Raw genomic sequence first — 21,821 nt, 5'->3', positions numbered from 1 at the left:
GAAAATTACGCTTTACAAGCCCAGTGCAGTTCCCCAACTAACAATTTATTCAGAACATGGTGGTCTGCTATGGTGCTCTGGGAAATTCTGAGCACCGCCTTCAGATCCATCTTCAGCCTGGACAGAATCGAGGCATTAACAACCAAATGATAGCTCTTTCATTAGTGTGTCCATTTTAAGGATTGGTTCTTGGAGTTACTTCAAATAAGTAGAAGATAAAGATACTGCTAAATTGCTGGTTCTTTTTCTGCAGTGTCACTGGCTTTCCTTAGATGTTCCCCATGCAAGTAATTCCAGTCCCACTTCTATTTAACTTGAGAAATTAGATGATGTGGGGATCCATGGACATTTTGCCACAACTCAGTATGTTGATATGGACAAAGATACTGTTAGTAAAAAATAAATAAATGAAAATCTGGATAAGTTCTAATTTCTTACTGCACATTTCTCTGTATCGCTCCTGTAGGACTATCTTATCACTGTTATCATTATCATCGTAACTATTTTCTTTTATTATTATTTCTATCTTTTATTATTATTTCTATTATTATTTTCTTGTCTTCTATACTTGCGGAAACAAGGCTTTATCTTGAGATTGCCTACACATTTTTCATTTTCTATGGAAGTGTTTTAAGTTTGGGGGGGTTGAGTGACAATATTTTAGTATGCTCAATAATTCATTATTCATCACAAACTAGCAGCTGCTGATTTTTTGGTCTGGCAAGTAAGGAATCACTTGGCATGTCAGAGCAAGAAGGGCCCTCTAGTTCCTGGTGGAAGAAGCTTGAAGTGTACGGTTGGTCAGAATCATACAATGTCAAAATGCTCAGGAGAATCAGTAATAAAGTAACACTTGGATTTGAGTATTCCTTATAAGGATGTTCAATAGATTTAAAAAAAAAGTTTGGAACTTCTTCTTAAACTTTTCTTTAAAGAGAGAGCAATAGCAAAAGCACAAGAACCAGGCCAGATATTATAGGATGACTTAGTCTTCCAAATGCAGTCTAATATGGGAACCAAGTTATTTCAGCAAAGAGCTTAACCAAACTTCTGGGGTTTCCAAGATTTGAAAGGACTTTCTGGGACCTGGATTAGCTGGGTCCTTTGTGAGTGGGATTTTTGTTCACTTTCTACAGTGTATATGTTCAGTTATTTTGAAGAGCTTTATTTACATGATTTAATTGAAATCCAAACTGTTTTCAAGTCAAGTTTGAGGAGTTGGTGGTTGGCATATTTTTCCTTCTAAGTCAAAAGTCCTCATAGAGCTGGAGACCAGTCATTTGGTATGGGAGCTCTGAGATTTTGCGTTTTCGTTCTGCACAGGCGGATGTGAAGCTTTTGGGTGCCTTCTTACCATGTCCTTGGTTGGTCATTAGGGTTTAGATTGGTTGTTGCAAGAAATTTGAGCCTCATCACTTGAGATGTGACACGCTTGAAAGGGAAAATGTTTTGCCTTCCTTATTACCCCATCCAAAATACTACATATTACTACAGATTACCATACTGAAGTCAAATGAATAGAGGCCAAACTGGACTTCAAATGTACTCAGATTCTAAATTAAATAGAACTTTTTTAGCCTGAGAGAATATTGTTGTCTTCGAGAGGTTTGTAGACAGCTTGAGCAAAGCCTCAGATTTGTAGATCAGTCGCAATATATTGATGCTTACTGGGTTTGAAGTTTCTTTGATGTTTCCTTGTAATATTTCTGAGAACACCTGCAGAGTTACTTTCGCCAAGGGTGTTTTTCTGTCTGCTTTAACTGAGCTCTCTACAAAGGACATATTGACTCCCGTGCTGAGATACGTCGAATAGCCTGCTTTCGAGGGGAAGCCTTTTACCTGTTTTTAGCTTCATCTGCAGTGAAAAACATAGGCATGTCACATGGTTTTTCTGCTTAATTCCAAAGCAACTATTAAAATGTCACTCTTCACCCTTGTCGGATATAAAGAAGGGTAGAGAAAAGTTAAAAATGTTACTGAATTACTCTAGCCTCTCAAATGGGAAGTTCAATCTGCAGAATGCCATAAGGTTATACCTTTTCACAATGAATTCTTTGGAGACATTATTAACTACACAGTTAACAATCTTGTAGGCATTATGTTTGGAAAGAAGTACATTACCAGGCTAAACATTAACCTGTCCATCAAAGAAGCTATTGCTGGGCAAAGAATCAGCTGTTATGCAAACTGAACACACTCATTTCACTTTGACAGTGATGAGTTGTTTGCCATGCAGTACCTTTTTCTTCCAGTTACTTTCACCTTTTTAAAAGATCTCTTTTGAAGCCAGGTTTCCCCCCTTTGGAAAACTATACAGAATGTATTATCTAGTGCTGCAGTGATTTTAGCTAGCAGCGTGGTAATTAGCTAATTACTTTTTATGTGTAAGGTTTTTCTGGAATAGTTACATGCAAAGAAAGTAACAGTAGCTGACACACATTTCCAAAAAAAAAAAAAAGGGAGGGGGGAAATTGTTTCCCCTAATTCCATACAGTCTTACAACTTTTCCATATTTGCATTAAGAATAAAGTGTGAAAGTATTTGATGTGGCCACATAAGCAGTTAATGTTATGAAAATATAAATATTGTTATATATTGTTACTTCAGTGCATCATAGTTTTAGAATAATATACAATTTGTTGTCAGATTAACTATTGATTAAGCTAGTGGTATGCTCCTCATGACATGTGACAATTTTACTAGTTGTTTTGGTGTGATAATACATTTCCAGTAGTAAAAGTCATGCCATGTCATGATCTTTCATTTGAAATTATGTGGAGTGTAGTAAGAGTTAAGGCCAAACTTTAAATGACAATTTTTAAGTTGGGCATCAATATCCAGGAGGAAAAAATATTTTTAAAGAGATTCTGTACAGATTTTATAACAGAAAAAAATTTGAGCAGCTAACATGAAGGAATTGCACTTAATTCACCATTGCCTCAAATAACTGAACAATTTTCTTCCAGTTTGCAAATCATTGTTTTCCTTTTAACAAGTGCAGTTTTAGCTTAGTGTTTCTTAATACTGACATAACCAGTGTTTATCTGAAGTTAAAATTTTAAGAGGAATCATTCTATATTTCTACCCTCTTCCAAATAATATTGTATAATCCCCATTCTCCTCTCTCCATGCCTCATGCATGTATAGGGAAAAACAGAGGTTTTCAATTTAAACCATAAGTGTGTTACAAAGCATTGTAGTAAAAATGTTGTCCTTTCTTGCATTCTTTATAGCTGTTAAGTCTTTTTTGATGGCATAAAGTTTTCTATAGGTTTAACAGTTGCTTCTGCTTTTTATTCAGCAGCTTGAAAACTGTTATACAATTTTATGCATAGAAATAATTACTGAAAAATATGATTATGTATATATATTAACTACTCTAAATGCAGTAGTGATACTGGGTGTAAAATATTTAAATGCATATTGAAACTGGTTTTTACTTGGAAACAGTATTTTACTAGTTTGTAAGCATCCTCTGAATATCATCTTTTAACTGCTACTGTCATGAATTAGCCCAATGAAGTCTGCATATGAATGAAGAGCAATTTTGACTCTTTACTATGTCTCTTTCATATATGCGATGGCTCTAACTTGACCATTTTAACATCAGTGTCAGAACTTACTGAGTTTTTCTGGGAAGAGAATGAGGACAGACTTTTTTTTTTTTTTTTTAATGTCTCAAGTAAAATATTTACATCTACATTTGAAGCCTATAAGGTGCCTGTAGATTATTTTCTAAAGGAAAGAATAAACCATTCTCCAAATTTGGATTTTTCTTTTGTTGGCATTAGCTGTGAGTTCTCATCACCTTTCACAATTCATAACTTTGTGTGGGCATTATAAGATGGTTCCCAGTTTCTAATAGTAGTCAAACAAGTTTCAAATGTCTTTTGGGCAGTGTCTGATCATGGGGGGTGATGAGTTTTGTCAGCCCTCATTGAACTTATTTCTCCTCTTCTTCATCACTTCAGAAGAGTTTGAAGAGAAGATACTGTTTTCTTGCAGTAGGCTGCAGGTACAACTGATATATGTTGCTTTTCAGACCTCTGCATAGGAAGACGCATATCTAGTGAGACACGTTTAATTTTAATATCTGTGTTGTGTCACTCTTATCAGTAGCATGGTAGTTTGACATGACATTTTATCAGTTGCGGTTATATATTATTCAAGGCTTTCTCTGCCATTATTTAGTTTTTGTCTTTTTCTCTCTTTTATTGTTCAGGTAAATATCAGCTGTCTCCAACGGTGAACATGCCCCAAGATGACACAGTCATCATCGAGGATGACAGGCTGTCGGTACTCCCTCCACATCTCTCTGACCAGTCGTCTTCCAGTTCCCATGACGATGTTGGGTTTGGTACCATTGATGCTGGTGGATGGGCTAAAGCCACAATTAATGAGTCAACAGACTGGTAAGAGCATGGTTTAGGGGAAGCAAACAATAGATGATTGCGGTTAAGTCTTTTTCTTTAGTTTAATTTTTGGCTGCTGCTAATATTAATCTTCATCTTTTGTCCTCATATTTAGGTTACACTATTTTCAAACTTGTAATTGCCCCCGTTTCAATAAGTGAATCTGTACAGATAATTTGTTAGACTTTTTGCTTCTGGTTGCACAGTTTTGTGCTGTCTGAAAGCACATTTGTGGAAATGTTACTAATTGTTATTAACACCAAATCAGCATATAGCTGTGTTAATTTGATTGTGTAATATTAATTCAGTTGCCAGCTGAGTTAGCTTTTGTAAAAAGCTTTGCTAAATTTAAACACTTGCGGTTATGAAAGATTAAAAATGAATTTTAGTCAGAAAATTTAATTTATAAATCTCACTCTAAATATATTTCTAACTTTATTAAACAAAGATTTTATTTTTGTATTCCAGTATATATTTAGGATCCTTTTAGGACCTCTATTTTCTTCACTGATTTTCCTAATAACATGCAGTAATTTTAAAATCTGATTAGAAATCAGAGGAGCTCTTTGTGTTGCACTATTAGTGTTAATGCTTGTACGACAAGAACTAGTCAAGATTTCTTTATTATGCAGGAAGTGATACCTTATGTATAATAATATGGTTTGTAACTATCATGGAAAGGCAGTATACTGTAGTAGTTCCACTTTTTAAAATATGAAAAGTAAATTTATATATTTAATTTATAATAAAAATAATTTCTGTGAATCCTAGGCTGACTTTCTAATTACTTCTATATATTTTAATATGAGAGTCTTAATGAGAAATGCATTGAGTTACATTATTGACTTGCTTATGTTCCTGGCAAAGAAATACTGTTTATTGCTCAGTTAGTACAATTAGTACAGATCTAAGATTTAATTTGCAAGTCCTGTAACTATCTATAGTAATAGCAAAATACAAGCCCACCTCTGTACAGTGCCACTTCTTAAAGCTAGATAATTACCACAAATGGCATGAAGTATCTGAATTTTCATATTTCTCTTGTCTCTTGGGTCTGTTATGAATGTGTCAGCGATATCTTAATAAAACAGGAATAGCACCTGTCTGATGATATGCACCTGTCAGCTTCTTCTTTTTCATATTAGTTTATTTGAGATCAGGCCCAGGAATTGAGTTCTGTATTTTAAACACCGTTTTAATGGTTGTATTAAAAAGTAACTTTTTTCATCCTCATTTGCCTTTTTTTAATGTTGCAGCTCTTCTCTTGGAAAAGTCATACCTGTAATTTGGGCCCTTGAAAAGTCCATCTGTCTATTGTAAAAGCTTTTAGAGCTGAAAGTCGGAGATGTTTAAATAGAACAGTACTCAAGACCACACATAATAGCTTATTGCTGAGTGAATTTTTTAGCCGAATGTGAGCAAAAACCTACAGCACAAAATAAAAGCCCATTTGAAACCTGCAGATGCTTTTACATTTACTTTTGCAGCGTTTCTTGCTATTCATATACTACTTTGAAAATGACAGTAACAGTAAAGAAAATAGGGATTAGATACTGTGGAATTCATCATGCTCAAAACCTTTAAACCTCTATCTTTATAAGAATTTGTAAAGGTCTTCAGATACAATTGCAGTTAAAAGAATAGATCAGTATAGCACCTTACTATATAATGTATTCTATTTGTAAAAAAATAAATAGCAGTAGAAGTAGATTGTTGCATTAATTTCCTGCTGCTAATGGATGAAAGAAGACTTGTAAAATGAAGGTGCATTGTATGATTTTGCTGGAAGGCACAAAGGGTAAAACTAAGAATATGGATGAAGGGTTATCCAAACAAGAATGGCAGCTGTTCTGAATCACAGAAGAAAATGTAAGCTTTTCCAGCCTGACAATATCTCCCTAATCCTTGATGAAAATGTTATGAAAACAAAGGGGCAATAAGACAGGATTAATAAGTGGAATTTTAATAACATTGAGGGTCAGAAGACGGTTACATTCTTTTAAGGATCAGCTGTCATTCCAGAAATCTTATTTGTTTAGTGGGCTAGAATATAGTAAATTGTGTTTGGCATTGCTTAATGACTTGCATTAATAAAACACAGAAGGTGAATTTAAGGTAGTTGAAAATATTAAAATGAGGCATTTTGGGGGGTATTAGTTACTCCTCGGTTCTCATTGGCTTTTCCAGTTTTGGATCTTCACTGATGCTTTTGGGCACTTTTGGGCCAAGTACATGTATTCAAACTTTTGTGATCTGCCTCTTTCTTAACTACTAAAACACACTTCTGGGTCATTAATATTGGAAATAAACCTAGGCATGAAAACTGATGACACTACATAGGACTCTGATATTTGTAGTGTAAAAGGTATGAGAATTAGTGATAGCAGAGTGTAATTCGTGGTGCTAAACAGCGCCTTTAGTATTCAGGATGCTTTGCAAATGTAGAGTAAAAAATGCCTATAATAACTGTGCGTGGGAGATAGGTATGATGAGTGCAGACAAGGGAAACTCAGAGGAAACCCTTAAAAAGGATGTCAGTAGAAAAGCTGGGATTTGATGCCCAGAATTTCTGATAGCTTCTCCTGCGTTCAGATCATGCCGTTCTCTTGCTAATCTGTGGTATCCTTTTGAAGTTTGATTCAACTTCTGAGTTTTATTTTGTTATTAGGACTTTGAATGAATATATATGTGGAGGCTGTATTTACATGGAAATGCTGTTCAGCATTATTAGGATCTTTATATATGCAGCTTAAAGTGAGTAGATACATGGGCAAGCTCATGTGCAAAAAGGAGCAGAGAGCCAAAACAGATAGTTTAAGAAAATCACCCTATTTGAATAACAAGTGATACATTATGTTCAGCAAGATAAAGCTGGTCATCTTTAACTAACATGAGCTGTATTAATGGATGTTGCTAGAGAAAATTCTCACTTAGTACAACAATATTCTTCTAGTGTTCAGAGATTATGTTGACTAGTAGTGAGCCAGAAACTCTTGTGTGGCCTTGGGAAAGTCATTTATGATCTGATTATGAAAGGTGTTGAAACCCTGTAAGTTCGGTTGAGTCAGTCAGAGTATGTTTGCAAACCTGGACGGTTCATATTCAGCTACGAGGTGCACTGCTGCAGATGCAATAAGTACATATATATATGTCTTGTCTGTTTTATCTTTCCATTGTATGGAGATGATAATTTTTCCCTATTTTGTGGGAGTGAGTGTGAGGACTAAATAGCTATTTTTTGGTTCAGGCTTTTGATTCAACAGACCCTTTAAGCATATGCTTGGAAACGTTGCTAAATTGTGCAGACATCTCTGAAATAGTTGCAGTAATTAAATGTAAAACATTATGAGCCAGAGCCAGAAATATTAAAGTCAAAAGGCACTTGACATTGACTTTATTCATATAAGCTCTGATCCTGCTCTCGTTTAAGTATTATGTACTTGTCACATGCACATATCTTATTATTTGTAAATCTGTTGCTACTAGACTGAATTTTCTCTAAGCTGCCTAGGAATGTGGGTAGTGATTTTCATCATTTCTAGTAGCTGATGTCTTTGGACACTTTTCCTTACCTCTACTCATTGTTGTGTGTAATATGCAGGTATTTCTTGATCCAAAAACGCTTTTATAAATTATAGTATGTGTCATACATAACATAATCTAAAAGTTTAAGTCAGTTTACACAGAAATTTGCTATTTGCCTATTTATCACTAGGTGCAAGATCTGTATTATACCTAGCCCTTACAATAGAAAATAACTCTTTTGAAATGTACTGAACAAAAACACGTAGGTATACAACATTTTGAATTATATTTGGTCTAGAGATCTCAATTTCAAAATATTTAGCTTTTTTTTTTTTATCTTGACAACAATCTAAGAGGAGAATGTCTTTTGAGAGATGTTTCCTATTGGATGGAGAAGATGGTGCAAAATACTCCTGTTTTGGGGTATTTTACACTTTTGATTTCTTTTTGTGCCTGATAAAGCAGAAATCTAAATTTTTGGGACTTGCCTTCAGGCTGTTTTTAGTACTGCCCCCTCGTTCCTGAAGTCAGATGCACACTTATGTGTGAATTTGCTTTTGCTTGGTTTATTATCTGTAAGTGATGTTGCAAAGTTTTTTTTTTTGTTTTTTTTTAGAGAGAGATTCTTGGGGTGCTGGTTGTTGTTTTTTGAACATGACAAGTGCCCGTTGTTTCACATTGGAAGCTTGCAGTTTAGCTTGCCCACCAAACTAATTTTGCTGGCATTCTTGCACTCGTGATTCTACCAACATTTGACCAACCATTTGGCCAGTAAATCTCTGTTCAGAATGCTTCTGATGAAGCATGGTGGAACTGTGATTACTGTTTGCTAAAGACTTGAGTAACTCAGCTAAGGTCATGGAAGAAATCTTCAGAAGAGACCAAAACTGAATCCAATCCTATTTTAGTGGTAGAACCATTGTGGCAAATACTTGCTCTTCAGGAAGTAATAAGTGAAAAAAAATATGTTCTCCTATCATAGCCAGGTTAAAAACATTAAATGCTGTGAAAAATTCGCAAGTGATATCACATATGGAGATAAATTTTAATGCAAAGTCTTTAATTAAAGAAGTTCAGTATATGTCTGTGGACTTCAGACAGGACAGATCCTATTTATGCTTTACAAAATTGTTTCATTATGAAGAAAATAGATTTGATCATTTGTTATTAACAAAATACGTGTGTTTCTCATGAGGAAAAATAAATTGTTTTATTCTCCCTCAGATTATTCTAGTATTGGACTTGCATATACTGATGGCAATGTGTATAGCTTTGCATTAGATTTATACATCTTTCATTAAAGTTCATAAGTGAAGTTCTTGGTGCTTTTTAGCTAGAATTGCTTGATGTGGTAAAACAAATCCATCATGTGTGTAACTGCCTACTTGCAGTGGTTTATTTAAAACTGTGTACTTTATTGTTGGTAGAAGTCACATGCTAAACAAATGCTTTTCTCTGCAGAGTGAAAGGTTGTGTGATCTTGATAAATGTTTGCATGATTTTTTTCCCTTCCTACAGCACTCTTAGTCCAGATGTTGATCCAGTGCTTGCCTTCCAGCGAGAGGGTTTTGGACGCCAGAGCATGTCAGAAAAGCGTACAAAGCAATTTTCAGATGCCAGTCAGTTGGAGTTTGTTAAAACACGAAAATCCAAAAGCATGGATCTAGGTAGTGAGTGATATTTTTTCGATTGTTTTATTTGAACCTGATTTTAATGTTGTAAGTATATAGATTTTGTAATTCTAAACACATCGTTTATGTGCAGTACTACTGCACGTAATGTCTGCTGGGGTGAAATAGAGTGTTCTCAACACGAAGGGCCAAGCGGCCGGTGTATTGTTCCTACCACTTGTAAATGTCCATACATTTAAATATCGTAGCCCTATGGATATGTGATTATACCTGAATATAAAAGCTATTTACTAAAATGGAGGTGAAAAGTGTGTTTAGCAACCCATGTAGAATACCTGCTTTAAAATGTAGCATGCTGTGGTTCTGGATAGACAGGATTATTCTTAATTCATGATTATAATACAATTAGCCTTAAAGATCCTTGGTAGTATCTCACTTTGTATAAAGCTTTTAATTAAGATAATAAAGATGCATAAATAAATAAATGAATAAATATAATAATAAAGATGAAGAGTTTAATTGGAATTAGAAAATGGGGCTAATCTGACTTCTGGCTGAGACCCAAGTTTTATAGTTTTTTCTGAAGCCCTATAAAGTAGCAGCAACTAAGAAAGGCAATCGACCATGGTTTTTTTTTTTAATTGATAAAACAATTGAGCATAAGCAGTTTCTAACAAGCCCATCTATTTTTCTGTCATTGAATTTAGATTCTGCACTTCAGAATTTAGTAGTCTTAAACAGAGAGTTTTGATTGTTTGCACACACACAAAGTTCAGTACTTAGGATAATAAAATATAGTAAGATTTGTTGTAAAAAATTGTAAATATCTTAACTACAAGCCTTAATCCACCACCTTCTTCAGAGGACAGTAAGGTTGGTGGTATTCACTTGTCTTGACTAGTTGTGATGTGCTAACGTGTAAATAACATATTGTAGCTGCCTGTGACGTGAACATGACTGACACTGCATGAAGGTTACTAGTTTGCTGCCATTTCTATCCAGAATGTTTGCTTACTGTTGCAGTTTATTTGCATGAAGTATGACATTGCTAAGGCCCTCCCTAACTTTAAAAAGTATATAGAAAATGGGAATGTTGGGTGCATGTGGGGCATGGGCACTAACTGGGCTAACCGTTATACATTTACCTTTTAACAGTAGCTGACGAGACTAAGCTCAGTACAATGGATGACCAGAAAACAGGTAAGAATTGACAGTAAGGCTGTTGCTATAGAAACCTTGGTCAAAGCAGCTTACCACAATTACAGAACTGCCAGTCAAATTGCATGAAAACATGAATATTCCAGTACTTGCATGGCTGCTTTCTATTGTTGTGAATAATCAAGTTGTACAGAAAAAGAAAATTCTCTATAGAGATAAATATCTAGGGTAGTATATCCAAACAGGTCATACATATGACTGTAGGTAGACACCTGCTTCTGCACTTCAGACTCATAAATATTCACAGCTGTTTTAATTTTTGTCCTTTTAAATAAATCTTGGAAAATCTTCTCCTAGCTCCAAACTCTAATGTACAGAGGGATGAAGTAGAAGAGCTGCATGTTTGGCTATTACGGCGTTAACCACATGCTTGAAAATAGTTATTTTAATTCCAAAACTGCTATCTTTGCATTAAGTGGTCATCAGATACGTATTGTGAGTTGAGTTGAAGGTTATTAGTGCACGTTGATTTGCCTTTGGAATTAAAACCCAAGCATCACCGCAAAACAAAAGAATATGTAAATAGAATCTTTTCCACACACCATAGATTGTTACATGTTTCACACAATGATAATGAGAAATAGCTTTCAAAGCATATTTTTATTAGTAATTAAAATAATGCACCAGCTGTGATTATGAACCTTTATGATTTATTAATATAAGTTAGCTTTTGACCCTTGGAATGCTATTTTAATTAGGCTAGATCCAGAGGACACCAAAACATTACTTAGCTCTAATTAGGAACAATTCACCTTTTTAACCTGAAAATATTATTTATTTTATCATGATTTGGGGAGTAGGGTATTCGATGCAGAATTTATGATTAATGGTTCACAACTGCTTGTGTTTAACCACATTTTACAACATGTGTAAGAACACTGAGGAGCTATAACTAATCAATTGAAAAAATAATTTTTTTATTAAACTAGCTTAGAACTTCCAGTCTTAAAATCTTGCAGAATATGGCCACAGACTTGCAGCTTCACAAACTGAGTACACGAAATTAAAACGTATGAATGTCTTGAAAAGATTAGAGCCATCAGGGCTTGAATGTATGAACTGTGGTAATGGTTATGGAAAGAAACACTGCTTGGGAGCTCCCTTAACCACTGAGTACTATTCACACAAAAGGAAGCTACAGACTAGACTAAAATTTATTGTAAATTATTTTTCGTTTTCTTATTGGTCTGCTTATTGGGATGGGATGGAACTAGAATGATGTAAAATAAAAAAATATGATGCTTAGATTTAAAAGTGCATAGTGCTTTTGGTAGTATTTATAGAATATAGTTTTTCTATATGTGTAACACCTGGATTAAATTCCATAAAGAGACAAGTCAGACAGCTTGGGTTAAAGAGTATGACCGTAACCATCTGGACAAAGCAGTTACATATTTTGTGTGCAGCAAGCTCAGTGGCTGGAAAAAAGGAAAACACCTTTTACTGTACTTTTATTTTATTTATCTTGCATGCTTTTAACCAGGTTTTGTATATAAACACTGGCTTTCTCCCATTACTGAAGATGAATGGGGTTGTTAAACAAACCACTTACTGTATTTTGGCTTAAAAATTGTCTGCTCGTAAGAAAAAAAATGCTTCAAATGTGTAGTGAGATATGTTTTAATGAACTCTAGAAACCAGAAAATTTCAGCATATATTTACTTTAGGAAAAGTAAAAACAAACTCTGTTATAGTCGAAGTTCAGCTTAATAATACTGGCTGAAGAGGAAAGTGTAGATCTCACCAGCACCAGCTACTATAATAGATTTTTAATTATTTTTCTTTCTACAGTTCACTTGAACTGCCTAATCCTTGCAGTGTTTACAGTTCATTCGAGAGGTTAGAAGTATATTCAGTAGCAATTGAGCATGGCTTATTTATTGACTCTTAAGCATATTATAGTTCTATCTGTTTTTGTTTTCCCCATGTACACCTTGTAAAAATGCAAAAAAAAAGAGTCACAGTGGATTTATTTAAATTATTTATTTATTTTACATTTATTTCATTTTAAAATAATCTCAGTTTTATGAAATGGAAGCAAAACTAAACTGTTTTTGATAGCAGATGCAGTTGCTTGCTCTATTCCTCTCCCACTCCCCTGCCCAACCATAATGTTGCTCCATTATTGTATGAATTGAACTAGAAATAGAAGAATTTATCAAATCTACTGGCACAGATGTTAAGATAAAATGGATTGACTCACTGCTTATGTCTTTTAAGAATGTGTTTTGAAAGCAGACTGTGCCTTTGCGAAAGTGGGCTGGTCTAACAGAGACAGAAGTTTTTGATGCAAGTGACTGCTGGCATTTAACATGAGAGTTAATAAAAATTATGTTTCAGTTGAAACTAATATAAAAATTATGTGTCTTTAAATTCCAGGTGACTGTTTCATAGTTTCTTTGAGGTTAGGAGCTGAAGAGTAAGCTTTTTTCTTAGCATTGATTCTAGTTTAGATGTACGCATTTACAATTACAAGAAAAACTTTCTTAAAGGAAGAAAATCATCATTTTAAATCGTTTAAAAGAAAGTGCAATGAAAAATTTGTTTTGCAGCTTTTAAAAGTAGTTACTTGTAAAGGAAACATCATGCATCCTTTGACTACACGCTTTTTGCCTTTGCAAATGGCCCGAGCGACCCTGTGGCACAGCGTGAATACTCAACGCGTGGGACTAGAGCAGGGGAAGCCCGTGAGCGGTTAGCCAGAGCCAGCACAGCAGAGCACCCGGCGGCTCGGCGCGGGGCTGCGCGTGGCGGCCGTGTCCCCGCGCCGCGCGTGCTGCGGAGGAGCGTGGTCGCGGCGGCGCGTGCGGGGGGCTGACGCGCACGCGCCGGTGCAGGCGTGCTTGAGCGCAGGTGGCTGCATGGTCTGGAAAGCCAGGTTGGCTGCTGTCCCCACTGAGCTGCCGGCCGGGGAGTGATTTGGGGTCTGATGTAGGGAGCGGGGTGCATGCGCGGGGGGTGCTGGGGTCTGTGCTGCATCGGGTGGCGTAAGCGTATTGCGGAGCTCTGATACGAAGCCCGTGGGAGACGGGTACGGGTAGGCGGCATGGAGAGTGGAGCCGTGTGGCTGCACAGGCAAGCAGGGTGTGCCGGGAGGCTGCGCACGTCAGGCGTTTTGCAGGAGCAGTATTGCTGCGTTGCAGGTGGCTGGATCTACCTCAAAGGATATTTGTTAATAAAAATGCTGGAAAAGAAAATTCTGATAAACTTCAAATTTTAAAAAACGATAAAAGAATCCCTTTCATCCCTCAGTCATATACAGATGCTTTAGGAAGATGTCTCTTTTTTATTTTTCTTTTAAATTCAGATGTCAAAATAGAAGTAGAACTCATTCTGAATAGATAACATTTCTGATGATTACTGCTAGTGCTGTGAAGTCCAGGAGAAAATGCTGACATTTTTGTATTTAGAAAACAAGATTTTGATGTGACTCATAAATTTTAAATAGAATTCATTTTAAAGAAAGTTTTCAGTTTCTTACAGATTATGGGTAAACAACTCACTTTCTGGCTGGTGAATTCTAGTCATAAAGTCTGAACTCACTCAATTTACAGGGAGGCTTAACCATACATTTTGAAAATAGTAGCCTTGCTATGAAGTGGCCATAGAAATAGTGAAGGTATTAAAATATACATGGCTTTATGATCGCAGTTCTTAAACTGCTTGTGAAAGGACATTTCCCTCTTTCAAATTCTGCAACCTGTCCACATTTGCGTTCATGACCACCCAAGTTCAATAAATACTCCTATCATTTCTGTAGTCCATTATTAGTTTTACAGTACTCATGGAACATTAGGTCATATCCCATCTAGCTTCTCCTTTGGGAAAGCACAACTTACATAAATATTGTTCTCGCAAAGATCTGTGTTGGGTAGCAGGAAATGGAATTTTTTAATGTCCTTTATGAGCATAAATGGGCACGTAAATGCTTGCTTTATAATTACTGTTTACAAAAAGAGCCATTCAGTAATTAGGAAAAGATATATAAGCATTTCATTTAGAAGATTGCAAAGCAGAATCTGGAATAAGGAAGTTTACAGTAAGTTGCCATGTAAGAGGATACTCTTTCCTTTTGTATATAAAATTAAATCTGTCAAACAGCTGGTTTATGTATGATTTCTTGTCTTTTTTTCCTTTCAAAATGTGTGTTCCTTTTTTTCCCCCTGTCTCATGGACTGTTTTTAACAAAATATAAATATTGAAAATTAAAAAATAAAATCAAATTTGTTTTACTGCAGGCATTAGTGGAGGGATAGCAAATTTTCATATGTGCTAGAGAATGGACAGTTTTGTAGAGCGCTGGCTCTGTTGGAGTTATTTTACTTGGTAAAGAGAGAGAGCGGTATGTAAAAGCACTTGCATTAAACTTCAGCCCATGCTCAAGGGTTTGGTGAGGCTGGCGTGGAGGTTGTTTGCACAGCTGGGAAGTCACCAACCTCCCTTGTCCCAGCTGGCTGCTCTTGTTCACCCCCGCAGCTGTGCGGTGCCGCTGGCTCTCCTCGTGACCCTCGTCCCTCCACCAAAATCGGGTTGGGAGTGAGCGGGTAACTACTGGGAGAGGTGAATTCATCAAGAGAACATTTCTAATATGTTGGGGGGTGTTTATTTCCAGCTGAGGGTCCAAACAGCAGGACTGTAGACCTCTGGCTGAACCAGACCGCAGGATTCGTATAGACCTGTGAAAGAACTTTGTTTTGTTTTGTTTCTATTTACAAATTCATCTTATCAGTAGGGCAGTGAAACGGGAATACTTTGACAGCTGCTGTTTGACTTTATTCAATCTGAAGGATTTCAGTTCAACTTAATTTCTCAGAATTTTAAAAGCTGAGTGGAAAATGAAAGCCGTTGCTGCCCTGCTCTGTGTCATAGCAAGCTAGCAAATACCACGAAGACTTGCCATGCTGCTCTCCTGCATCCCTCCTGCAGGTCTGGCAACCCCCTTCCCCCCACCCGGTACTGAGTGAGGAGAGGAGCTGGGTTTAGCAGCATATATTTCTTCCATTTTACATAGCTTTGCTAGAGAACTGTCTCTCTTTCCCCTTCTAACATTGACCAGAATAGGAATCGACTCCAGAAGAGGAGCAGCTTTATATTATTCTGATAAAGATACCTAACAACAATAAAACTCCTTTTTTGCATTATTCACAGCCGACCTTGCTTATAAAACTATTGCTTAATGGTTTGGTGTTCTTGAGGGTTCTGGTCTTGACTCTGTCTCTCTGTAAGATGAGGTAGCAATATCAGCTGAGGAAAGTAACTGCACCTTACCTGGGACTGCCATGGTGTCACAGCACCCTTCTGGGTTCAGGTAGAGGAAAAAGAGGGTTTTCCCTGTTCTAGGTGAGGCCTCTGTTCTTCTAACTTCAGCAAATTTGGCTATGATGATGTTGTCCCACCTCATCTCTCTCTCCAGCCACAGTTTTGTCTATCAAATCCTATGGAAAATCTGGCCAAGAGCACTCTGAAGTTTAGAACAAAATCACTTCAAATAAATGCAGTGAATTTGTTTGCCTGGAATCTCTCTCCCAGTTTTAACTATAATGTGAGATCTAATTGTGTACTTGGGTGCCAATTTACACTGTCAGTGTGTGTATCTAACTACAGAGGCTCGACACCTAGTCCGCAAAACTGAGCAGGGAAGTCTGGATAGGGAAAGGGTTTTGTGGGATACCGCCTAGGGCTTTCTTGGCACGCCTCTGAACATACTGCAGTGATAAGGACTGCCTTCAGCTCCAGCTGTAGTGCTGCCCACACGTTGACGTGGTACCTGCCAGAACTGTATTTCTTTTCCAGCTGGATAACTGGTATTGTAATTAGGTTCTTGCTACAGATTTTTTTTTTTATACAAATTTACAAAATCCCAGCAAGTCAACTGATATTTCTCAGAAGCATTTCATTATGAAATTGTTAGCTATTTGAAGCAAGTGTTTAAAACTCAGTTAAAACCAAACAACCTACTCCTTGATTCTAGAAATCATGCTGCTTCACATGAATGTTACCCTGAACACAACAGGATTCGTATCCACAATACATTCACACCTTGTGCATCACTTGCAAGTACCTATGAAATTTTCTGTTCGAAACAAAATAATTATTTTGATTGCCAGTTATATATGTATCTCTGTTGTTTTATCAGTGGTATTTTTAAAGCCCAATGATTACTTTATCATTCAAATTGTTAAAATAATAGTAATAGATTTTGGTATCTTTTCACTGATTTGAAAAGCCAGACATTGCTGACGTTGTCAGTTTTGTTGACTATGACTTGACATACTCATTCACTTCCGAGACCAACAAATCTGCATAGTATTCCCTACAGATTATTGAGAGATGACGTGAATAATGTTAAATGTGTCCCCAAAGACTTTCACGATGGATATGCATAATCAAGCATGCACTTTTCCATACTAATTCTAATTACTTTTTTTTCTTTTTCCCTAAATCACTAAGGTTCCCCAACCAGAGATGTGGGGCCTTCATTAGGTCTGAAGAAATCCAGCTCATTAGAAAGCCTGCAGACGGCTGTTGCTGAGGTGACTTTGAATGGTGATATTCCCTTCCACCGCCCGCGCCCGCGAATAATCCGAGGACGTGGCTGCAATGAAAGCTTCAGAGCTGCAATAGACAAATCATATGATAAACCCGTAGCAGATGATGATGATGAAGGCATGGAAACTTGTAAGTAAGCTATTGCTGTACATAAAGAATTTTAATGCAGATTAATTCCTTAGAAGGTAACTAAAAGTAGTAGAAAATAATTTCAATATTTTAAAAGAATAAAATGAACTTGTCATCAAGTTTATTCAAGCTTTTGTGCTTTGTATGCATTACCAGATTGTAACACTCTGCAGTTTCCTTCCTTCCTAAAATAAGGAAATAAGATTATCAGGAGTGTTTTTATTTAAATTACTTACTATGAAAATTTTCTGTAAGACAGCTCATTAATTTATTAATGTAAATTAGCAAAATTTTTAGGCAGAAAGAAAAAAACCCCCTCTGAATTCAGATTAAAAATATATGTGCATCTACTTTGAAAGAGCACATTTGTAGTGTCTGGGGAATAAAAGAAATCACTGTCCTTTAATTAGAATGAGTAAGGCTGGCAGATCTAATAAAATATAAAGTTAATGATCAGCTATTACCCACCCTAATGGGCATTCATTTACATTTTCAGTTCTTTAACCCCAAGTATGACCCAACATGTGGAGAATGTCATTAACATAAAAGAATCACTTCAAAGCTAACCTTATCATTATTGAACTATGTAAGAATGGGCTCGTAAAATGACAACTCATATTGAATGAAAATAGTATGAATGGTAAATTACCTCAATCAGGGGTTGTATTAAAATTATTGAATTTTTAACCTTCATGTTGTACTACTTTCAACTTGTCACACACCAGCAGATTTTTTTTTTAATCAACCTGCAGCTAGTTACAAGTTTATGAATGAAGATGATGCTGGGAAAGTTTAAGTGGTAAAATATTTAGTCTGAGTGCTAGCAGAAAAAGCTTGAAAGGGATTTTTCCCTCCCTGGTCTTATTTTTTTTATTTTTTAATTTCAGAAAGTCTGTTTCATAGAAGTGTTATTTTCTAATATTCTGTTAAAAGCTTCTTGTGTAATCACCCTTCTTTTATTTTTTGGAACTCTTCGGGCTTTTTTAATCTGCCTGTTTCTAAAAATATTCTGAGACTGAAATGAAGGTCATTTTGCCAGTTACTTTTCTCAAAGATAGTTATGGACAGAATTAATTCTGCTTCGCTTTTCCAGCACCTAGCAATTTCACGCAGCAGTGAGGCTAAATGCTGGCCTGGTGCTGCTGGCTGTCAATCTATTTCTGACCAATAGAAGAACGGGTTTGAGAAAATGTGTAGTGATCTTGATCACTCTCCCCAAATGTGTGCCTATGGTCTTTTGGGACATTTGGGACATGTTCTTCTAAATGGCTTTGTTTGGTGTGAGCCAACTGATAATAATATCCTGTTTTGAGACATCAGATGTCCAAGGCTTATCCAGAAGTTACAGATGGTTTAACCTCATTTGATCAAAAATATAGCAAAACTGTTGTCATGAAACACTTTTGAGGTGAGTATAGGTTTATGGGATTACTGTAAGGGGTTTTGAGTTTATTGATGCAATGCATAGAGAGTAGCATGAAGAGGGGAAGCCAGACCAAGCCTTCTGGCTGAAATAGAAATGCTACAGGATGAGTCTGTGTGTTAGTCTCTGTGCACAGATGCAGAGGTCTAGCACTGCAAGCTATCTCAGTGTCATGGGAGAGCGTGAGTGGGGTTGTTCTCAAATCTCACAAAATAAAGAAGAGCTGAACAAACTGTGACCAATCAGCCAGGTCTAACTATAGTGAACTTTTTTTTCTTAAAGCTACATAATATGTATAAAACTGCACGTTTTGTTGAAGTTGCATGTGTTTTAATAGATTCCATGTATTACAATAAAACACCCAAGAATGATCCAGAAGCTTGCAGTGCCATGATAATAGAAGCAGGTGAATAGTAAAGCAAATATAGTAAGTTGGTTGGACAAAATTCAGTCCTAGGAACAGCACAGATGCCCTCTGGGTTTTCCCCTTCTCGTGGTGGCTGGTGGAAGCTATGGAGCTGGCCCAGCCCTGTGAGGCCTGGGACCAGAGCAAAATGCCAGATGCTGCGGCCTATGTCTCTGAGAACATGTCTGCATCTGTGTTAAAACTGACAGTAACTGCAGTCTGCTCCATTTTATGTAAATTATATGTGGTCTCAGGTTCCAGAGAATTTGCCAAATGGTGTCTTCAGCTTGGCAAAGTTTGGGCAGCTTTGAATATATAGAAGTTAATTCAACAAGCTGGTGATAATGTAGCTAATGTCTTGCTGCTGCCATAACTACATGGCCTGAGGTTTTTTTTAAATTGTATTTAATTATTCTATAATTGTTAAGAATTAAAATGTGGCTTTCTCTCATTATAAAACCCAGGTAAACATGTTGGTGGTCAATTTTCTGATGCCCATGAGGATGGATTCATTTGTCTTACTTGAAATTTTTCCCCTTTCTCCTCCAAATGTTTCAGTGCTAAGAGTGCTTCTTTCTTCCAGTCAGTGACCCTCTTTGGAGTAGCAAATAGCAGCACTGGTTTATATTTTATAGAGGAATTCTTAACATGTCATCACCTCATATAAGAAAGCCATAAAAATACGGGTAGTGTATGTGTCAAAGGGGCTGACTATCTCTTTTGAATGTGCTAGCTGTCCTTGGCATGACGTGTGATTCAAATTGCTAAATGTAGGGTGAAAATCAGATAGCAATGTCCACTTTTGGGAAAACATTTTACGTGTTTGAGAAGATGCATCTGAGTTGTAATGGCTGTAATGAGGTAACGCTTGTGGAAAGGTGTGGGTATTTAGCTTTTACAGATCATTTTTCCTGATTTTTTTTTCCTTAATATTTGAAATAGCTGAGTGGAAGCAAAATGTTTATCTTTAGTGTGTTGAATGAGAACAACGCATTTGAATTGGAGCAGTCGGCAAAGCTTTCTAATCTTTTGCTGAATCTTAATTGCTAGAATCTACAGCTGTATTAAATATCACAATAAGAGGCCTAGAAGCTTAGTGGCAAAATAGCTTCACATTAAGTAGCTTTGATTCCTCATGTGCATCTTTTTCATTTTATGGCCTAATTAGGAGAATAGCTTCATAATACCTGTTTCTGTACTTCTCTTTAGTACAGTTTGGTTCATGAAATGACACTAGTTTTCAGCTTTAATGGATGTTTAAAGTATACCTCAATTTAATTTTTTGGCTTCAGTGTCCTGGAAGGGGAGTAGGAGGGTGCAGGAAAGGAGGCAAACAACAGCCATGAAACAAATCCATTCTGCATTTTGCAGTAACCTACTGCCATTACTGCAACTTAGCAAAAATGAGAAGTTTCATTTGTAGCCTGGGCTTGAATTTTAATTGGGCAACATTTGCATTTGTTCTAAACACTAGTAATTAGGTATATGTTAACTTCAGAAGGATTGTGCTGCATAAAAGTGAAACAAGTTTCTTCATGTTGTGCCTTTTTAAGAAAATTGAAAATCTGTTTACTCTAGTAGAGAGGCCAGCATTTACTCCAGGAGAACAGGCATCCTAGTTTGCAGGGTTCATTCTGCGCTAAGGAGTTAACTGTTGGCGAGCTGTGTGTGATGGACAAATATTTATTACAGCACAATTGTGGAAAGGAGGCAATATTATTTCCATGGAATATGCAAAATAAATAAGAAAGGAGGAAGCGTTGTTATGACAAGTTGTTCAGCAACTCAGCATAGCACAATACACTTAGTACATATTTAGGATTAATTTAATGTATTGTCATTTTGAATATGAACCACCATAGGTCAAAATTTGTTCATCTTTCAAATTCTAGCAATGAAGTACAAAAAAAAATTTGACTAAGAATTTGCCAAATTTTTAGCGCCTTTTTTTTTTCTTTTTACTAATTATATTCATTTGCAGGCACAATTGTTTAAATGTCTAGTTGGTTTTAACTGGAACAGATTGTAGCTATAAATTAGCATGCAAAAAACCAGACTCTCTGTTCAAATGTGGTTTTCCACTACTCTTAATAATAATTAAATATCATCTGGAACTTTTAGAGACATTGTCACTGAAAAAAAAAATACAAGTACAGCTAGTATAGAAGTATACAGAGGAGAGTCACCATTTAGTTTTCTAAAATACAATTATCTGAATATTAAAACTGTGCCTGCAATTGAGAAACGTCATCATCTGCTTAACTCATAGCAGTTCTGACGATAAATTAACAGCATGAATTGCCAGGACCCTTCATTTTTTTTCTGATGGCTTGTGCTTCAGAGTACTAGTTAAGATTCAAAAATAGGTGTTAATGCTGAGATTTATCTGACATGGTATGTTGTTCTTGAAATATGTTTATGTGATCTTCCAGAGTTGGAGAATATTTGCAGAAGTCGTGGGACACTTGGTGAATAAGTACAGTCTGAGTCTATTGGACAGGTCTGTGTATTGTAATATGAAAGAATAA

General features: G+C 36.2%; 1 protein-coding gene across 11 annotated transcripts in view; it reads left to right on the top strand.

Moving 5' to 3' along the window:
* Nucleotides 1-21,821, top strand: part of PARD3 (par-3 family cell polarity regulator) — a 477,274-nt gene that overhangs the window by 309,585 nt on the left and 145,868 nt on the right. For 7 of the 11 annotated variants that reach the window (XM_067291891.1, XM_067291889.1, XM_067291887.1 and 4 more), the window contains 4 exons: nucleotides 4,223-4,412; nucleotides 9,456-9,607; nucleotides 10,724-10,768; nucleotides 17,237-17,464. In XM_067291891.1, coding sequence (XP_067147992.1) covers nucleotides 4,223-4,412; nucleotides 9,456-9,607; nucleotides 10,724-10,768; nucleotides 17,237-17,464 — 615 coding nt within the window. The remainder of the gene's footprint in view (nucleotides 1-4,222; nucleotides 4,413-9,455; nucleotides 9,608-10,723; nucleotides 10,769-17,236; nucleotides 17,465-21,821) is intronic. The other 4 variants (XM_067291888.1, XM_067291881.1, XM_067291882.1 and 1 more) reach the window with 3 other exon arrangements.

The sequence above is a fragment of the Apteryx mantelli genome, chromosome 2, assembly GCF_036417845.1.
Source record: "Apteryx mantelli isolate bAptMan1 chromosome 2, bAptMan1.hap1, whole genome shotgun sequence".
Lineage (NCBI taxonomy): Eukaryota > Metazoa > Chordata > Aves > Apterygiformes > Apterygidae > Apteryx > Apteryx mantelli.
Note: the sequence above shows the minus strand (reverse complement) of the source record. Positions and strands in the feature narration are given on the sequence as shown.